At 35.7% G+C, this 20019-nt stretch overlaps 1 protein-coding gene across 3 annotated transcripts in view; it reads left to right on the plus strand.

Moving 5' to 3' along the window:
- Positions 1 to 20019, plus strand: part of WWP1 (WW domain containing E3 ubiquitin protein ligase 1) — a 62070-nt gene that overhangs the window by 17131 nt on the left and 24920 nt on the right. The window contains exons 2-7 of one of the 3 annotated variants that reach the window (XM_069779615.1): positions 8019 to 8109; positions 11793 to 11931; positions 14274 to 14398; positions 17176 to 17313; positions 17411 to 17477; positions 19609 to 19790. In XM_069779615.1, the coding sequence (XP_069635716.1) occupies positions 8040 to 8109; positions 11793 to 11931; positions 14274 to 14398; positions 17176 to 17313; positions 17411 to 17477; positions 19609 to 19790 (721 nt within the window). In that variant the 5' untranslated portion in view covers positions 8019 to 8039. Of the gene's footprint in view, positions 1 to 8018; positions 8110 to 11792; positions 11932 to 14273; positions 14399 to 17175; positions 17314 to 17410; positions 17478 to 19608; positions 19791 to 20019 lie in introns of those variants that run through there. The other 2 variants (XM_069779617.1, XM_069779618.1) reach the window with 2 other exon arrangements.

Genomic DNA, 20019 nt, shown 5'->3' on the forward strand with positions numbered 1-20019 from the left:
TTCTCAATGTCAAAGGGAGATACCCTTAATTTTTTTAAATGATATAGAATTACTGCTTCTCTCTGCAAGGAATACAGTTAAAATCTCTATCTTTAAAAAAAAAATCAGTTAATTAGACATAAATTCAATTTGCTGTAACAAAATTAGAAAAATATTGTGCCTTTGGTAGAGATGTGATCAGAATATATTCAGATCAGAAAATTCAAGGGGTCTTGGTGTTGAGAATGTTCCTGCTGAGATTAGCAATCATTGCCATTCTTATTGTTGATAAATAGTGAAATAGACCTTCAAATCTATTGCATTTCAAATCAATTGCATTGAATAAAAATTCTGGATTTTGGAAGCTTGAATGGAAGGGAATCAGTTAAGAAATTTACTTGCATCTGATATAAGAAAAGTTCTTTTTTCTTTTCTTATTTTTGTTCTTTGTTCTTATTTTCATATCAGGAAACTTGCTTCCAATGTTATACTTTTTGATTTTGTTGTAGAGGAGTCATGAGTTGTGTCTGTGTCCATCGTCCGTCCTCTCCCCCCGTCCCCGTCCCCATTGAAAGTAAACCCTTTTTGAGAATTGAAGAGGAGAAGTGGAAAGTTAAGTTTTCTTTGGTATATCATCAATTTCATTGCCTTTAAAAGCTGCCTCTTCTATTTTGGACTATTGTATAACTCCTTTAGTATGCTGTTTTAGGAACGGTGCTATCTTCAAAGCTACTATACTATCTCTCATTTCTCTATTTCTGGTTTTGCTACCACTTAATAACACCTATTTTTGGTTTTACCTTGTGCTTTTGTGGTACTGGCTTTTTTGATAATGTAAAAAGGCCAATTGTTGCAACACTGCTAAAGGTTTTGGACAAGTGACCGGTGATTTCAGGAGGCTGTAGGGGGCAGAATCTCTGTGTACTGTAGCTGTTCTGATCTTCTGGAGTGTGAGGTGTGGGAAGGAGGGATGTTCTTGGGAGACTGTGTCCATGGTGGAGCATGCAATACAGGGTGACAAAGCAACTGTATGTGAGCATCTTTCAGGAAAAAGACGGCTGTTCCACTGTGTTAGGGGGAGTAGGAAATGATCCACATTTCTAGTCCTGCCTCCATGTCCTCTTTTTCCACTGAAGGAACAAGGTTATTGCCAGCAGGATTATCCCATCTTGAAAACAAAAGTGTGTGTATGTGGAGGCAGGAGAACAGGAAGGGAATGTCTGAAGTGTAGAACACAAATTTGTACTGCTAATACTGTGATAGTGCACATATTGTTCACTTTTACATCTAATAGAATTGTGAAAGTATTGTGGTAACTTCAGGTAATCCAGCACTAAATAGTGCTGATAAAGGCATAATTGTGTTGTTGGATATCTTGTTAATCTGAACCTAAAACATTTTTGGGTTTGGGTTTTTTTGTGTGTGTGTTTTTTTTGTTTTAAGGATTTTTTACATGTAGGACTTTATAATCAAAGTAACATGGCCTTTCTAATGTTTGTGTTTATGCTTTGTAACAAGGAAAAGTAACTAATGTCAGTGGTGTTATTTTCCCATGACTCTCCATAGAACTATTTATTATGTTAAATAGCCATAGATTTTAAAGTTTCAGATCAGTTATTTCTTCCCCACCCTATCCTTCTTCCTTCAACCTTTCCTACCTTTTTGCTTGGGGGGTGGGGTGGGAATAATCTTGAATAGATGAGCTTCCCTGTTTTAAAAAAAAAAAAAAATTATTAAGAAAATATTTTTCTGCATTTCCATTCTTGTTTGAAGATATGCTCTGATATGTGAAAAACAGTATTTATGGCATTATGGTGATTTTACCTAGCCAACTCAATTCTTACTTACGGTAAATTGAATTAAAGATGTTAGTAGGGAGGTTAGTAATAGGCATTTTGCTCATCTATGTACTTTGTCCGTGCTTAGTGCATTTATACAACTAGATCTCAAGTTTTCTTATTCATGTTTTGGGCATTCAGGAAGACTTTTGAATTAACAGTGCTCACTCATGGTGTAATCTGTTCGTGTTTATTTTTTCTCCTCCCTTATCCATCACGTTCTATATTATTTCCGGAACAGAAGTGTCAGGTTAGCAAGAGAATAAATCAGTGGTTGTTAAAGCACCATCAGTAAGCCCAAATACATTGTGATTGAATATAACTCATTTTAAATTAGAATTATATTTATTTTCTGTTCAGTGTTTTGTCTTGTGTCAGATGAAACTGATAAATGATGAAACTGATAAAATTCTTAAAATTCTTATTCTGAAGTATAAATTCATAATGCTGTTATTGTTAACTAGACTCTCTTCCATGAAACTGTTGATTCACATGAGTTAGGAAATGATCCTTTAATTTTTTAATAGACTACTGTGTCAGACATTTCATGGTTTTGCTAGGGTCTTATTTTGTCCTAGTTGATCTGTAGTTACCCAAAATAATTTATACAACTGAAGTAATACTAATTTTAAAAATATCTGTAATAGGGGTTAATAAATAAATTGTACTCTTCCAGTTGATGTAATGGTTATGTATGATGAGAATGGTTTAGATAGAAGTGTTGTGATAATGATGATCTTTATGTGGCTGTCAAGACTCTCTCTTAATTTATTTTTGGTATCCAGGAATTTTGAGTGGGTGGGGGGTTGTGTGTGTTAGTGAAACAGTTCTGAAAGTAAAGCTTCACATCCTTTAGGCCGATGAAGTTTAACCTAGAACTTGAATAAAGAGGTGTAGCAGGTTCATATTTGGGAATATGTGGTGACTAGCCCTGTTAGAATTAATCCCCTGATTTTCAGGAATATTATGACTACAAGGATGGTGATTCTTACATTGCTGTATGTAATCCTCTTTCTAAGATTAGGTAGAGATAACCTCAAAGATTTTAACCCTTAATGAACATGTTCAGTAGCCAAACTGGGCATTTATTTTGAGTAACAAGAATTTAGGGGGATTTAGGGCTGACGAAAAAAAAGTGTGTGCATGATGCAAGAAAGCAGTAAATAGTGCCCATATGGCATAGTGTTCCCTTGCCCATTAGTGGTTAGGACTTGCATTATTTGAAATAAAACTTTCTAAAATTGTTTATTTAACCCCCCCCCCCCCATCTTTCACTGCTGCTTCACCACCTGTTTTTCTTTGTCATATAGGCTTTCTTGCAAATTAGATCAAGAAAGTGCTGGTATTTTGCTTCTGACATTATCCCTGGTTGTGAAAACTTCTCAATCCTCCAAAGGAATATCATCACTTCACTTCATGTAGTTACCATCCCATGTCTTCCTTCACCAATATCAGACAATTTGTTTAGTTGAAATTTTGGTTATTTTTGGCCATACAGATACAGTTTCTTCTGGCTCATAAACACAGGAGGCTGCTAGTCTTTGAAACTTCCAGTTTTTCAGTAGAAACTATAAGAATTTCTAATTGTAGAACTTTTTAAAAACTTTCTCAACTTCTGAAAATTTATAGTTCTAATGAGACAAAAGAGTGATGGTGTAATCCCATCCTAATGCAAGTCTGTCAGTCCCTCTGCTATGTGACTTCATTGTCCCTGCTTAGTTTCATACAGTATATGCTTGCTGCCTCTCTCTGCTGCAACCTTGCCCCCCAGAAACGTGAGATTTTTGGAAACATTTATGTTGACACTATTCTTTTAATTCAGTAGCCTTTTTTTTGTTTTTGTTTGTTTTCTACATGTTCCTGACATATTTATAGTTGATAAGCAGATTTACTTCTAGGACACTTACTGTTAGACTGCTCTTTCATTGTGTTTATTCTCCCAGTAGTGCTCTTCATGTCCTGTCCTTTTCTTGAATATGACAATCAGTACTAGTATCTTGCACAATGTCTCTAATACTGTTTTTATCACTACTGCAAACAGTTCATGTGATAAATAGCATTGTTGTCCCATGTCTCATCCCCCACACCTCACCATGACTGCATCAGGGTAGTAATTTTCCTATCAAAGGCTGAGGGGCTTAGTTTTGGATTATGCTTCTCCTCTTCAATTGTGTAGCAGCATTTGTCACATATCCAGACTAGCCTTCAAGGAGTAATAGGTGTCCAAAGCTCTAGTAAGATCCTTCATCTTGTACAATGAAACTTGGCCAGCTTTTCTTCCTGAAGGCTTTGTTTACCTGGAAAAAAGACATGTTCAACTGGGAGTGAGTGTGACCCTGTGTGCGTCAGGCAGTGAAGACTTCTGTTTTTTTGTTTGGGTTTTTTTCAATAATACAGTAAGAGTAGCTTTTTGGATCTTGAATGAAAATTATAATCATCATGGCATGAGCAGGCTCTCTCTTCTCCCAGGAGAGCCAACCTGCATCAGAGCTCATTAGACAATAATCTGTTAAGTTTGTTTAAAAGTGTCAGTAGCTGAGTTTGGGTAGTTACTGATGAAAATAACTGATGACTCAAGCCTTAAATAAATTTTTTTGATGTATTCCTGAAAAAGAAGTTACTAGAAAAACCAATTGATTAGTTTTCTTCTTTCGACTCAGAGAAAATTTCATGTTTCCTTTCCCCTTAATTCCTAACCAGTTCTTAATTCCTAATCTGTTAAATAAGGATGGGAGGTGCTGTAGCTATGGAATCTTTGGAACATGATAGGACCACAATCAGTCAGTTCAACTAATTTGCTCTGTTCAGTAAAGCTGTTTTGAATATAAAATATGACATAACACTTTCTTCATGTATTGTTGATAAAAAGCTATGTGTATTTAAAAAACTTTAAAATCTTTTTTTGCACTTCCATATATTTTAATTTGTTTTTCTGAATAGTATTTGACACACATGTTAATGCAGTTTTTTGTTTACAACATACTAAAAATCTGGAACTGTAATCATTGCTATGTAAATGTACCTAGGTGTACCATATTGGCAAGAATATGAGATAGACTGCTATTATAGAAGGATGTTCATTTTACAAGGGCCGAAACAGAACATTGGGGCACTGTTGATGTGGAATGCAGTCATGTAGTTACTGCAGAAACATGCAGCCCCTCAGCCAACCCCAAGCCTAGCTTTGTTTCATCTCCATCCTCTGTTGGGATCTCTCTAGCATTGTAATAATTTCTCCCAGGCATCATGGTCATTTTTTCCTTCAAGGGAAAGATGCAAAGCTAAGTGTAGTGAATTCTCACTTCCCTGTTATCAGGAGATTGGCAAACACATATTTGCCAAATGCAGTTAGCAGCTTAGTAGCAAGCAGAGCCAGAAACTCAGGTTAGGGCAGGTGGTATGCCTTGCAGACAAATCAGTACCTGAAACCTGAAGTCTGAGGAGGTTAGGCAATGAACTGTCTACCTAAGGACTTTGACACAGTTTATTTCTTTATTTCTATATTTACTTTGCTTTGTGCATGCTGGGAGTAGAGTTAAAAAACCCCACAAACCCCAGCCACCGAACGAACTAAAGCAAACAAACAAAACCCCTAGCATTTTAGGTCTCTGCAGGTTGAACAGTAGGAGGAAAAATCCTAGTAAAAATAATCATAATTTGTCAGTTACAGAAGTACGCTAAAACTAATTTTTTAACGTATGATTAGAAGTAGATTGCAGATCTTGGTTTCTTGTGAAGAATTTGAGTTTACCTGCCACAGAATTGATTGCATGTGTTGCTCCTTTGAGGTCTTCCATATCAGTAGCCCCCAAAGTGGGGTGTGCAAGACCATCCATTGAGGTGTGGGAAGAAAATATTAGGACTTACGTTTTATCTGAAAAATAAGAAGGAAATTAAGCTCTATTTAATACATGTATTGACGTTGGCACCCTCACTCGGTCCGTATGTCAGATGGTCCTGTGTCATGTATGGTTTGCAAGGTGTCCTGAGGGTGGATTTAGTATTCCACAGTGTGGAGGGATCGCAGTAGCACCGTCACTTGTTCATTGTTTACAAGTGCTCGGTTAGGTGGATTTATGGATTGTATTACCTAGTTTTAACTAAACTAACCTTCACAAAATGGACAAACGGCTTAAAAAAATTCCTGCAAAGAGGCCATGGATTCATTCACTGCATCATAGACAGGCAAGCAACAAGCAAGTTGGAGCCAGAAGTGCACAAAGTGCTGCAGGTTGTCATCAATGTGTTTAATTATATGAAAATAAAACCTTTAAATAGTAGAATCTTTACAATAATTTGTAATGACATGGGGAGTGACCAGGAAGATCTTTTGTACTGTGCAGAGGTTTGCTGGTTATGATGGCAAAGTGCTTAGAAGAGTTGTAAAACTTAAAGATCAATTACGCGTTTTCCTTTTGGAAAAAGACAAGTATTCTGGATGTGCTGACCTGTTCTGTGATGAGAAGTGGCTGTCAGCAGTATGCTGACAAACAGATGTTTTCAAAAAAATAGAGACACTTAATGTGTCCCTTCAAGGTGAAGGTGACGTTTTAACAATGAGCAAGAAGGTGACTGCTTTTTGAAAAAAATTCGTGCTATGAAGAGAGCATTTTGAAAACATGTTTGGAAATGTTTCCATCATTGTGTGATTTTGTTGCCAGAAAAGATGTGTGTCATCTATAAAAACTCTCATATCTGTACACTTAAACTTGGAAACAATTTCCTCACCTGCTTAAAAGTCTTCCAAATCAAGAGTTTCAGGGGGTTTTGAACCCATTTATTAAAAATACAAAAATGCAACACCTTCCATTAGTTTGCAATAACAACTGATTGATATCGGGGAAGATAGAAATTTACTGGCCAAATTTTAAGAAAAAACTTTGTATAATTAGTACTTGGGAATGAAAAGTGAGTATCATGATTTAGTAAGTGCAGCCAGTGATGCACTTTCATTTGGATGTACGTATCTTTGTAAATTGTGTTTTCCAGCTATGACAGCCATTAAAACCAAGTACTGAAATAAACTGAATTTAGAATCAGACCTTCAAATTACTGTATTACAAAGTGTCAAGCCACCATTTTAAAATTTAATGAAGCATATTCAATCACATGGCTGTCTCAAAAAAAAATTAATTTTTTTTGCGAGAGTAAAGAGGGGTTTTTGTACCAGTAATAATAAAAATATTTTAAAATACTGTTTTATTTAATCCTTATCTCATCCTTTTTAATTTCTATTCTTGTATGTTTTGTAATGTACAGAATATATTAGTACAGTAGTACCTATATGTAATTTATACATAAATATACACATATTCAGGGTGTGTGCTCAAAAATTTTTTACTGATAGAGGTGCATGACCAAAAAGGTTTGGTGACAACTGTTCCCATATTATTACTGATACCAATTAATGTTCACAGAAATAGATATATGGAAGTTCATGAAGATCTTGGAAAGTGTATTTTAAATGTATGTATTCTTTTCTCATGAAGAACAGTTGTCTGATAGAAACAGAGAATATTTTACTTCTATCTTTGTTTCAGGTGTAGTAATTCAGGAGGACCGGAGTGATGTTGTCTGCATGTGCTTCAAGTGCTGGGATGTCCCACCTAAGATCAGAGCCACGCTATTTTAGTTTCCAAATGATAATATGGGGTGGTCCGTGTAAAGTGCTTACTGTCTCAAGAGATAAGGGGAGTGATTTGTGGGTGGACTACAGTGCTATAGAAAGCTGATTGCAAATCTAGGGATAGAATTCAAATGTTTGTTGTCTGAATCACTTGTGTTACTGCTTAAGTGTATTGTTCTGGGGACAGCTTGACTTTCAAGCATGTAAATGTTTCAGATGTTTTGTTCATTTGAAGTTGTTCGTGCTTAGCTCATCTGAAATCAGACCATAAGCATACCTTCTGGAGATAGGAGTATTGATATATCACAGCTGAATTTTTTTTCTTGCCTTACACAGTTATTCTAAACTATGCAAATGTATGCATTACTGAAATGTCTTGGCTTTCTCAAAGGTGACATGGGACAAATTTCCAAAGTAATTGTTTTTTTTAACTGGTGTTATGAAATAATGCAGTCTGCCATACCTAAGTAACATTGGTAATTTGCTGATTAGTTGAGCATTTTATTTAATAGTTGTAACTAGCATGCAGAAGTAAGTACTTTTTAAAAGGTACCTGTGTGCTTTTTTTTTTTCAGGCTAAAGCCTAAACCTCTGACATGGCCACAGCCTCACCAAGATCTGATACAAGTAACAACCATAATGGAAGATTACAGATGCAAGTAACAGGCAAGTAGTGATTTGGTTCATAGTGATTTTTACAGGAAAACATGTATTCTGAAAAAGCAATCTTTGAAATGAGTGTAAAAAATGGATCAGTTAATATTTTCATTAATAACTTGAATGTTACAGTTAAGAATATGACTATGTAGATGAATTGAAGCTAGGTAGAGGTTATACAGTGAGTTGGATGACGGAGTTTAATGATCTCTTCAAATTAGAAAAAAATGAGATTCAATGCAACAGTAGGGACAAATGTAAGGAATTTTGCTTGGGAACAAATAATGGCACAAATTCTATAGATGGAACACATATTGAAATTCTACAAAAAAGATGGGTAGTCGTAGTGAACCCCAAGCTGAAAACAGGTGCAATGTTATAGTGAAGCTGGAGAAGAACTGGAGGAGATCACAAAATCTGCTAGCCCTTCAAAAGATTAAGGTCTTTGATTACATATCAGATAAACATCTGTTGAGAATAATATAGGTATTCTGTATTATCCTTAGGGCAGCAGGTTGGATTACACAGCCATATGGAATAATTTAGGTTGGAAGGGACCTTTGGGGATTTCCTAGTTCACCCTTCTGCTGAAGGCATGGCTACCTCTGAAATTGGATCAGGTTGCTCAGGGTAGTGTCCTGTTGAATTTTCAGTATCTCAAAGGCTGTAGATTACCAGCTTTCCTGGGCAGCTTATTGGGATGATAAACCACATCACTGTGAAGAAGTTTTTCCTTCTATCCAATTGGAATTTACAATGTTGCATCCTGTGACTGTTCACTTTTTTCCTTTTGCTGTGCTGGTTCTCCTAGTTCAAGGTAGAATTCAGCCATCCCAGTATCTGCTGGAAGGGAAACACAGTGTGCTACAAGCAATTCTGGAAATTTCTGCTTGTATTGGGGACACTTTTTTCAATAGATGTTGAACAGGCCACGTAGGTTATGCATTTTGCTACTCATGGATAAGAACTGGTGAGGGACGTGAGAATTGGTGTCAGTCTTAGCTGCTCTTTCTGTGGGATGGCAGAGCAGAACAAAGACTTCTTGTAGTCTGAAGATAAGCAAAATGCATCTAGGTAAACAAATTTGATAGCTAATTATGACAGTGTTACAGTAGTTAAAAGTGAAAATGTTACCAGCACTTAGTTAGATATTGTGCATAAATATATTTACGCATAAATGTATGTGTGTGCATATGTATGTATATAAGTATTATTTTACCATTGATAAATAACTTGAACTTTCCAGGGATCCTGAGAAATCTGGGAACCCTGAAGTAAGAATGAATGCATGACCAAGAATATATTAAGGCTATCTTTAACAAAATTTGGAAAAAACATGAGTGAGATACCATGTCTTAAAAAAAGGTGCATCTCAAGAAAGATTCTTCATACTGGATGGTCCAAAGATGGCCAGGTTATTTGAGAAAAAATACATTGTTGGATAGTCCCCAAAATGGTTATTTTATCAAATTAGATAAGAGATGAACCTTAAAACTGATTAACCTTGTGTAAGGATTACATAACTTGGTAACGTGATGAATCATCCAAACTGGCAATAACAAACAGCATAGGTGGAGCCACCTGTAGATTGAATATGTATAACTGTAACAAACAGAGTTATACAAATGACCCGTAACTTCAGATCTCTGTATGCAGACATGATCATTTTGATATCCTGTACTGTACTGCTCCTTATGTAAGTAGTCTTGTATTTTTCTGGCACTGGAGCTTCTCTTGACTTTAAGAGATCTGGTTCAAGGATCAAAGTGGGAAGAAATCCGTACAATTTTTAAGATTAGTTTTCTGGAGGTTTATTTCTCTAACCAGTCTTTATTGCAAGATCAGAGGTATGCCAGTGGCAGTACAGGGAAAGAAGTGGCAGACAGAGGAGTGTGGGACTGAAGTATTGTTGACCTACACTGGTTTATGCTCAGATTAGTTTATGCTGCTGTAGAATCTAGACTTATATTTCAAGAACAATACTTAAAAAGCACTTTTATAAAGGCAGCAAATAGTATATACTCATTTTGTAGACAAGGAAATTCATATGGAGTGGTGACGTGTTTGAGTTTGGACAGTTACAGCATGTTGCCAACAAGTTTTGCCATCAGTATTTTTTTCAAATACACTTGGCGAGATATCTTGTCTTGTTAGTTCTTTTTGAAGTCCTAACCAAAAAATGGTAATGATCTCCTTTCATGTTTGGGGACTAAAACTTAATGACTTAAAACTTAATGGGATAAAAGGGGGGAAACTAAAAGGAAGCTTGAATATTATGACTAGATGCCTATATTTTAACAAATGTTGCAGTTGCTTTTAGAAAGTAAAATATGGAGGAAAAAGATGGGGAAGAAGTAGAGGTTGTTAGAGCTTAAAAATACATCTTGATTTCAGATGAAAAAATATGACCCATATGTGGAATTATGTTTTTAGTCTTCTACATTTAATCTTTCATTGCTATCAAGGCTGCAGTTCCCTTTTATGACACATGATGCATGACTTAGACTGAACTTTTCAAATGTGAGGGAGTTAAGTGTGCACCTTTTAATTGAAATTAAGTAAAAGTCCATGGCTAATGCCCTTAGAATCTTGGACGGTTGCATCCCGCTAACTTTGAACTAACTAATGTATACATTTCAGAATACTGTAATCCAGAAATACATGACAGACCTTTATTGTCTCCTTTTCATACAGTTTAGTTAACTTCCCCTTATTTTTGAATTAGCAAGTACCATACAGATAAATAACAGGGAAGGATTATTTCCAAGTGGCTGAAGAGACTTGGCTTCACTTTAGTTTGAAAGTGAAGGGAAAGAGAATCACACTGAAGTATGGGAGGAATGAGAGAGAAGGCATAGTCAGCTGATATGTACAGCTGTAAGTCCATCGATGTGGCCTTCTGAAGACAACATCTGCCTGAAATAGAATTTAAAATGCTGGCAGTTAGGCTGCTGTTGGTTTTTATAGTAACTTCCTCAGCTGGGCGAGGAAGTGGGAGAACAGATTTGTGTTCAGGAGCACTGAGGACCTCACCAGTGATTTGGAGGTAAAGAATAGCTTCTTTGGTCATTTGCTCTTTCTTAGTTGTTGAATATTTAGCTGAACCTTTGCAAAACTGTTTAAATAGCAGAAATTTGAGAGTTGATTACTTATTTTTAACAAACTGGTGTGTTAAACTACAGGTTAACCACAGAGGTAATATAGGCAAGGAAATGAAGCTCTGTAAACAGGCTTTGCTATACAGGGACATTTTGAAATAGGCCTGAACTGCATATGCTTTCATAACTGCATGTAATAAAAAAAAAAAAAAGTCTGCCTGATAATCTCTCAGATGTGTCATACTTAGGTATTTTTCAGTTAAGGGAAGAGTAGGAAGAACAATGAGAAAATAAACAAAAGAACCCACATGATTTCCAGTGCTTATCGCTAAAATAATTGTTGTGCTGTCTCTCCAACCCATCCTGCCAGTATGTGATGGAAGAGAATATGTCACACTTGGCTTCAGCTATCTGATAAAGTAGCTTTTGAAAATAATAGCTACCATTTTAGCATTGACCTCTTTTATGTTCAGCAGAAGTAGAAAAGGTGAGGAATAACATTGCAATGCTCTGCTTCATACATTGTGTAGGCAGTACATTTTCTGTTTTTCAGCAACAGTATGCTGTTACAGAGAAAGCCATGTATTTTGTTAGTTTCTAGTGCCAAACTGAAACGGAAAAAGAATTGGTTTGGAACAACTTTCTACACGGAATTAACTGCAGATGGAGAAATTAAGAAAACAGCAAAATCAAGTAGTTCTTCAAATCCAAAATGGGATGAGCAGCTGACAGTGTAAGTAGATTTTTTGGTTGTTTAATACTATTTATTAGGCAGACATTGCAGGCAAATATTTACTAAGCTTGGCTGCTTACATAGTTTTCTCTGGCTGTTGATGACTAAATGCAGACATAAGATGATATTTATCTCAGATGAATTCTTTTTTGTCAATTCTTAAAATGTTTTGAGAATGTTTTTTGTACAGAGAGTGTTCCTTGCATACAGTTGCTATACATGGTATACTTTTGATATTTGTTAGCACTGTGGACCATTCAAGTTTTAAGATTACTCTCTAGAAGATGTTACTAATTGTAACCATGTCATTCTCAACTTTAAAAGGGAAAAAATTTCAGCAAGATAAGTAGTAGTTATGAGGAGGGTTACTTTTTCCTTTAAATTTCCTAATGAATGGATACACACGCAAAAACAGTTTACTGCAAAGTGACCTTGCAACTTATCCTAATATTCGACCTTTTTAATCTTCTTGTGGTTTAATTTGGTTTAACTGTGCTACAGGTGTAGATATACCAGAGTGTGACTCTGTGAAGAACTGGCAATCTTGCACTGTGCAACTGACTAGAATGCATTATTATATAAGCAAGATTGTACTGCTTCAGATTTGGGTCTGGAAGCAGCATAGCTACTACCAAGTGGCACTGAGCACGGGCCAGTACCTTTTACAGCATCTGACCTGTCTGTGCAATAGCCAGCTTTGTTAGTAGTAGGAACCATGCCAGGTTCCTATAATTAACGGTGCTGGAGGGTGGCTAATGGTACAAGATACATAGCTTTGGGGAACTGTTTGTTTGGGCACACTTATTTATTAACAACAGACCTGGGCTGAAGCAATTAGGGTATTCCTGTGCCACATTTCTTAATGTTTCAGGTTTAGTAGAGTTTATTAGCCCTTTGCAATATTGCAAAAGAGAATAAAACAGTCTTGGACCTGACAATGGTTTCCAGGAGTTATTACTAGCACAAGCACAGAGCTATCAGTGTATTCACAGAGACCAGATTTTCTCTTGAGGAGGCAGGTTTGATTTGGCGAGCTGATAGAAATGAGGTGATTTGGCATGCACAGTACAGCCAGACTCATTCCGTCATCCGTATTACTTCCTTAGGATCTTACCCTTATATATATAAGGTATTCTGGCCCCCTCTTCTTCTGGCTATTGGAATGGTATCATTGCTTCAGTTACCCAGTCTATTTGACGATAAGTGAACTCTCTGGCTTACCAAATTCCCCTCAGTTCTATGGGTCTGCCTGAGCACCAGCAATATATTCTCTGTGTGTAGGTGTTTTTTTTTTTTTTTCTTTTCTTTGTTGAGCTGGTCTTTTAGTAAGACTTTTATTAGAAGGCAGCCTATTCAAAATGTAAAAATGTATTTGCTCACGGGTTTCAGCAAAAAAGATCGATGTTGTCCAACATGTTCAAGTGACTGTAAAGCTAGCCCTGTTGTTGGGAGGATGGGGCTTGTTTTTAGTATTGTTTTCATCAATGCTGATGTAACTTTCTGTATCCAATATTGAATGGATATGTGGCCTTTGACTTTTTGCAGTACAGTGATTCTACTCCATTTTTCACAGCCAGGAGCACTCTTGCAGTACTAGACCTTGTACTACAAACTTACTCTCCAGGACCTAGCATAGCTTCCTGTTCTCCTTCTTGAGCAAGGGAGAGATCACTGCCAAAGTTTATCATAATATTACTGTAATTGGGTCTTTTACCTTTCTGCTTCCCTCTAATTTTTATTTTAGCTTCATCATTTGATTTTTTCCCCCTCTGATTTCTGTGAGTATACATTATGGTTTTATATATATTTGTGGATTCACAAATGTTTTATTAACACTTCTATGGCAAGCTGATGCCTATTGAGTGGGTTCTTCCTGCTTGCAAATAGCTGATTGATTGCTTTTTCCTTTTTTTAAAATATTTAGTATTTTTCTTTCTAGTGGCAGACAAATATACTTACCACCTTTTTCTCCACATTTAATAATGTGAGTTTTTAGTTAGAATTCTGGAATAGTGAGGAATAGGGAAAATATGTCTTTCATAAATAAAGTGAGATATGTTTTATATAACTGAGATTTGAGCTTAGTGTAGGTTATTCTGATACTCATAAAATTCCTTATGCTATCATAGTAATGCACTTTAAGTTTGATCTTAAGTATAAATATAGTGTTTGCAGTTCTTAGTTAAAAATTTCCCCTTGCAGTACAAAAACTTCTTTCAGTTAATTAGTATCAAGAAATACAAGAAATATGAGAAAGTGAATTAAGTTCAAATACTCCTAATAACAAGGATGAATACTTTAAAATCTGTATATTTTTTTTTAAAAATGTATTTTATATGCAGGAATGTGACTCCACAGACTACGCTGGAATTTAGAGTGTGGAGCCATCACACTTTAAAAGCAGATGCTTTATTAGGAAGAGCCACTGTAGACTTGAGACAAGCTTTGGAAATACACAATAGAAAATGTAAGTTATCATGAAGGATATTTTGAGTAAAATAGAATTATTTTTACTAATCTATATATCAAACTGGCAACCAGACTACTAACTATACAAGTAATTACAACTGACTTTCAGTTGATGTCTTTACTTGTCTCTTTTAGAGATGTCTGTGCTATTGAGAGCAATTTAAATGTAACAATGGGATATAATAATTTTAAAACAAATGTTAGAGAATGAGTTACTGCAGATTAAGTAAAAGCGGAAGTGATTAAATACAATGTTTTGTGGCAAAATAATAACTAATTGGCTAGAAGATCTGTTTTAGACTTGGTAAAAAAAAAAAAGTCTAAGCTTTCGGAAAAGACATCTATGTAATTTTTCATGTTTTCCTTCTCTGGAATCACTAATAGAAAGGCTGGATATTTTCCCCTCATAATTTAGCTGCCCAGAGAGCAGTAGGAACCACTGATTAATGAAACAATTGAGAATTTCCTTTTAGTACATTAGAGATCGTTGTGTTCTATGTAACTTTTAATTGTCTTTAATAGAATTAAAACAGGTCTTCTGTATCTGATTTACTTTCTAAAAATTTTTTCGTTAGTACAAGAAGATGGTGAATCCACACTTTAAATTCCACTTGAGAGTGGCAGTAGAATTCCAGCTAAACCAATCTCTAACCTTTCTCGCAAGTTAGATATACAAACCTGAGAGCTGTGTTCAGGGAGGTGGGGGGAAAGGAGAGCCAAAAAACTTCATTTTTCTGATTCTTATGGAAAACTGAAACAGAATCCAAAATCAAGTGGGATTTCTTCAGCAGTATTTTAAAGATTCTGCCCAAGATTCCGTAGTTAAGCAGAAAAATTGCTTCTTTTTTAAATTTAAAAAAAATATGTCAGAAGAAACTGGGTTGTAATAATGATAGCAAAAAAATGGTTAATATTTTAACTATTTCTAACAAAATAGTTAATATTTTATTACTGTAGATCCAGGGGATGTAGGGTCCAACAACTTTGCAAATTCTTTCAGGGAATGATCGACTGAGTTAGCTGTACATTGCACAAAAAGTAATTTATGTGCAGTGTTTCTGATTTGGGCAAGTCAGCAGTTTAACACACACCGGATTATTCAATAATTCAGTGGCAGAATAATCTGATTGGTATCCTTCAGTTGTTCAGTTATTGATACCTAATCTAAAATGCAGCACTTGAAAGGCTCTTTACTGAAGAAAACGTAAAGAGGAAGTCCTCTAAATGTAGAAACTTTAGAATTAGTGCTATTACTTTATCCTAAACACCACCAGTATTGAATTGCTGCTCACACTCCTCCCAGCTTTCTTGCCAGCTCAGTTGGACTACAGCCAATGGTTGATCTGTTTTGGGGAGATAACCTGTTAAAATAGCAGAAGCTAAACCAATCACCCTTTGCAGAAATGATGATTTATAAGTATGTTAATTTAACAGCTCAGTGATAGGCTAGTTTCTTCTTCTTTCCGGTAGTACAATTTTCCAAAATGCAGATTGCTAAATCAATAATTCTGTAGATTTGGGAACTTTGTGCTTGCTCCGGCGATTTAAAGTACTTTGAAATCCATTGTAATATAGCAGTGGGTGTCTGCTAGTACCTGCTGCCTAACTACACTGTCAAACCTGCTCTTTAACATCTTGGGGGGGTATCTGGCAATGGCTTATGGTAGCCTTCCCTGTTCTCATGTTTATTGTTCATTTATGATACATATTAAGAATGAAAAAATGCTAGTTTAATGCATGGAAGTGCACAGTGAGCTTTAGCTTGGAATGCTGTCATTGGAGGGAAATACAGTGGTATATCTTGAAAAATTAATCTTTTAATCTGAGACCACAAATACTAAAAGGCCTTAAGCATTTTAAACTGATTAATGTGAACTCATAGCTGATTGTGTTTGGATTTATGGTGTGTAGCTTTAACTGCTGTACTAGTAATAGTTGATTTAGAGAGAATTACGGAGCATCCACACCATGTTTTACCTCTGGATTATGTATGTCTCTCTACAAATGTGTGCATTGCTTATCAGTCATACTGAATTCTTTTACTGCACCATGTACACATTTTTTTGTATATCTCAATTATCTCAAATTATTTGGTGAAAATGGTTTCTGATTTAATTTTTGGTTACTTGAGGTATCCTCTCTGTTACTGTTTAATCCTTGGAGTTGGGATTTATGAAAATGCTAGTAAGGATTTACTAAAAATAATTTTAAAAAATGAGGAGGGACTCTATGCAGTCTTTGCATTTACTTATTCCTCCAAGTGATGTTCTTTTCAGTGGTCTCTTAGAATTAGTTTTGGAAGATGATATGAGAAATGAACATAAGCTCTGGTTGTAGAATTAGGTTCCCCGTGACTTGTGATATTTGGATGTGTAGTTCAGAAGTTGTTTGACTTTTAGCCTTCTCATGTTACGTAAGTAGTGCATAATTTCAAAAGGGCTTAGTGGGAACAGCAAACCTGGGAAATCAGTAACAACAAAGTACTGAAACCATGTGGATCCTATAGCATATCTGTAGAATATACTACGTAAATGGCCAATTTATTTGTACAATAAACTCTGCTTTTACCCACAGCAGATGTAAATTTACACAGCTCTGTAGTGATTTCTATGTTGATTTGCATCATCTGAATATGTCCCATGTTCAGTTTTGTACAACTATATACATGTATCACATTTTTGTGTTAAAAGTCTCTTTTAATGTTGTTTAGAATTTAATCTCTCCTTTATCCCTTCTCTCCTTCTCTGCCCCTACCCACCTCAACTCCATTTTTAGTGGAAAAGGTGAAAGAACAGTTGAAACTCTCTTTGGAAAACAAGAGCGGCATGGTGCAAACAGGTGAACTGACAGTTGTGCTAGATGGTTTGGTTGTTGAACAAGATTCTCTTACAAATCTCAGTTCGTCAGCAGCCAGTAAGTTCAAATAATTATATCAGATGGTAATATTTTGATTAAGATTTCAAACAGATATAATGGAATATTTTTGTTGAATTTGTTTCTTACTGTTCAGTAGAAGTTCAGCAAAATGGCGAGGCTGTGCATGAAAGCAGAGATGGTTCAGCAAGAAGTACATGCAGGTTGGAATTTATTTTTGTATTTTACACTATATGAAGTATATTAGCAAATTTATCAGTTGAAAGGTTTGGTTTGTTTGTGGTTTGTTTTTTTTTGTTTTTGGTTTTTTTTTAATTTTTTGAAGGTGATAGATTTTAACTGTCAAGCCCTAAATTATGTTATCACAGGTTTTAGAAACATCACTTGTATGATAATTACATAGTTTAGCTCCAGAAGAATTAAATTTACAACTCTTTTCGTCCTCTGCTGGTAGAGTCTGCTTTCCACTACTTTATCATTGCCTCTTGGATGTGTAGCCCTTTAAACATAAAAATTTGACTGATTAGGGGAGCAGTGATTCAGTGTGGTTTTGTGTACTTATTCCATTTGTTTTCTTCTGCTGTTTAAGAACCATTTATATTCATGTTTACCAACTTGTTGCAAGTACCGTCTGAATGGAAGGAAGAAGAAAAAAAAAACCTAAATTACTTCCTCTTTACCCGTTGCCTTTTTAAGGTCATGATCAGGAATTTGTTTAAGAGACTTGTATTGAGTTTAGGAAGCAGTATTCAGAACACTGAGGCAAAGGGATTGCCTGCTTTAACCTGAAGTGGCAAGAAAAAGGCTTTGGGATCAATTTAGAACTTTGTTCTTGACTTCTTTATCTTTATACCAGCTCAAGGACTGCCTGGAGAGAAGTAGGAGTAGATTGTTTGCCCCCTCACCACTAGTTAATCAAATAGGTCAACATTCAGATCAATTTAATGTTACTGGCCTGCTCAGTTACCTTGCAGTAAACCCCTTTCTGTTTTAAGTTCTTGACACACAATGGAGTGAAAAAACATACAGTTGCTATGCATTTGAGTGACAGGGACACATTTGTCCTTGTAAGCTTGATTTGATTCTTTTTTTCAATATGTGGAAGTTTATCTCTGTTCCCCCATGGGTGCCCAGTATGAGGGAAGTGAGGATGAAAAGTTGCTTCTCCTTAGTTTTTGTTAGAAAGGCTTGGGACTGTTAAAAGTGATTTGAAACACATCTGCATACCATTTTGAAACAGTAGTAACAATCATTTGTTTTCATTCAGCTATTGTTGCTGGAGGTGTGGCTTTTACTGGGATCCTGCTCTTGATGTTGATATTTTGATTACAGCAGTTTTCCATACAACTATCCAGCAGTTTTGATCTACAGTTTTAAAATTAAGTGATGAAGAAAAGTTTTAAGGTAGCTTCTGTGCATGTTTTCAGGGAGCAAATTGGGTTTGTAGTCTAGAGTTGAAAAGGGATAAGACTTTAATTCTCTGTTTATACTACTCCTTTGGAGTTGGGTAAGGTAGCATGGAAATGCTGCTTCTTCCTTTCTTACTCTGCAAAGTGGGACTTCTAACAGTTCTTACATTTTTTTGACATCTGTTTAACTTCTCTTTAATTTTTAGCCTTTACTCCTTGATAAGGTGGGGAGTTGGCATTGAATGTAATTTTCACAATATGTGTCTCTAGTGGGTGGCTTTAAGCATTTTGGGATAGATCTAATTAAAACCAGCATAATTGAACAAGGCTTTCCATTCATAAGCCCTTACACTACATTTATTTCCATGTGGCCTTACAAACACAGAGTTGCCTGTGTGTATCTGTCCTCACAATGTCCCATCCTGCCTATGCATAGAGAAGGTCATCTTATTTTCCTTTTACTGAGGGAGAGTTTTTTTACTTTCTTATGTTATGACTAGAATAATTTTTGGAGATATGACAAACAAAGCCAAGTGTTCCACTTGCTTAATGAAAGGAAAAGTTTTCCTGCTCCCTGCACTTTGGAAGGGTCCCTAAGGCAGTTTTGGAAGATGTTGCAGGCACATCAGTCTGCCCAACTCAATTCTAATATGTCATTACAAGTAAAGGATGAAGTGGAAATGGAAAATCTTATCTGTTTTAAGTATCTGAAATCCTCAAAACCAAAATTGCCTTTTGTTCCTTAATTGTTTTGGTTTTGCACTTGGTTGTTATCTCGGCTGCAAACACTGTGTTATAAACTGTTGTCAATTTACTTCCATTTCTTTGTTTCTTTAGTGTGATTTAGTGTATGATTTGGTTTATTTGCATAACTGTTTAACATGTTGTTTGTAGTAACGTAAAATGATCTTTTATTTTTACCAAGATCTGCTTGTGACATTTCTAATGGGATAGACAATCAAGTACCTTCCAACTCTGTAGTACAGAATACATTCTGTATAGAAGCTGTTAATGGAGACAGCGCACCATCTCCTACTCACGTTGCAGCCAGACCCAAAAATACACCAGTACCAAAACCACTTGCAGCTCAGCCTGTCAACAGCACTGGTAAGAATGGGAAAGTTATGAGAACGTGTTCCATAAGGCTTTTTTATCTGGTTGAAATGTACCTGAAGCTGAGCCACTCTTTCTATACATTTTTTTGTTAGATTTCAAAAATACTGACAGTATGTTTCTGGGCTTGAATTTATAGTCTTGTGTGTCCACTTCTGTGAATTTTTCTGGAGTAGATCCATACTTAAATGTACTAACTTTCATATTTTCCCATCAGTTCTCT

Source organism: Haliaeetus albicilla, chromosome 3, assembly GCF_947461875.1.
Source record: "Haliaeetus albicilla chromosome 3, bHalAlb1.1, whole genome shotgun sequence".
Classification (NCBI taxonomy): Eukaryota; Metazoa; Chordata; class Aves; order Accipitriformes; family Accipitridae; genus Haliaeetus; species Haliaeetus albicilla.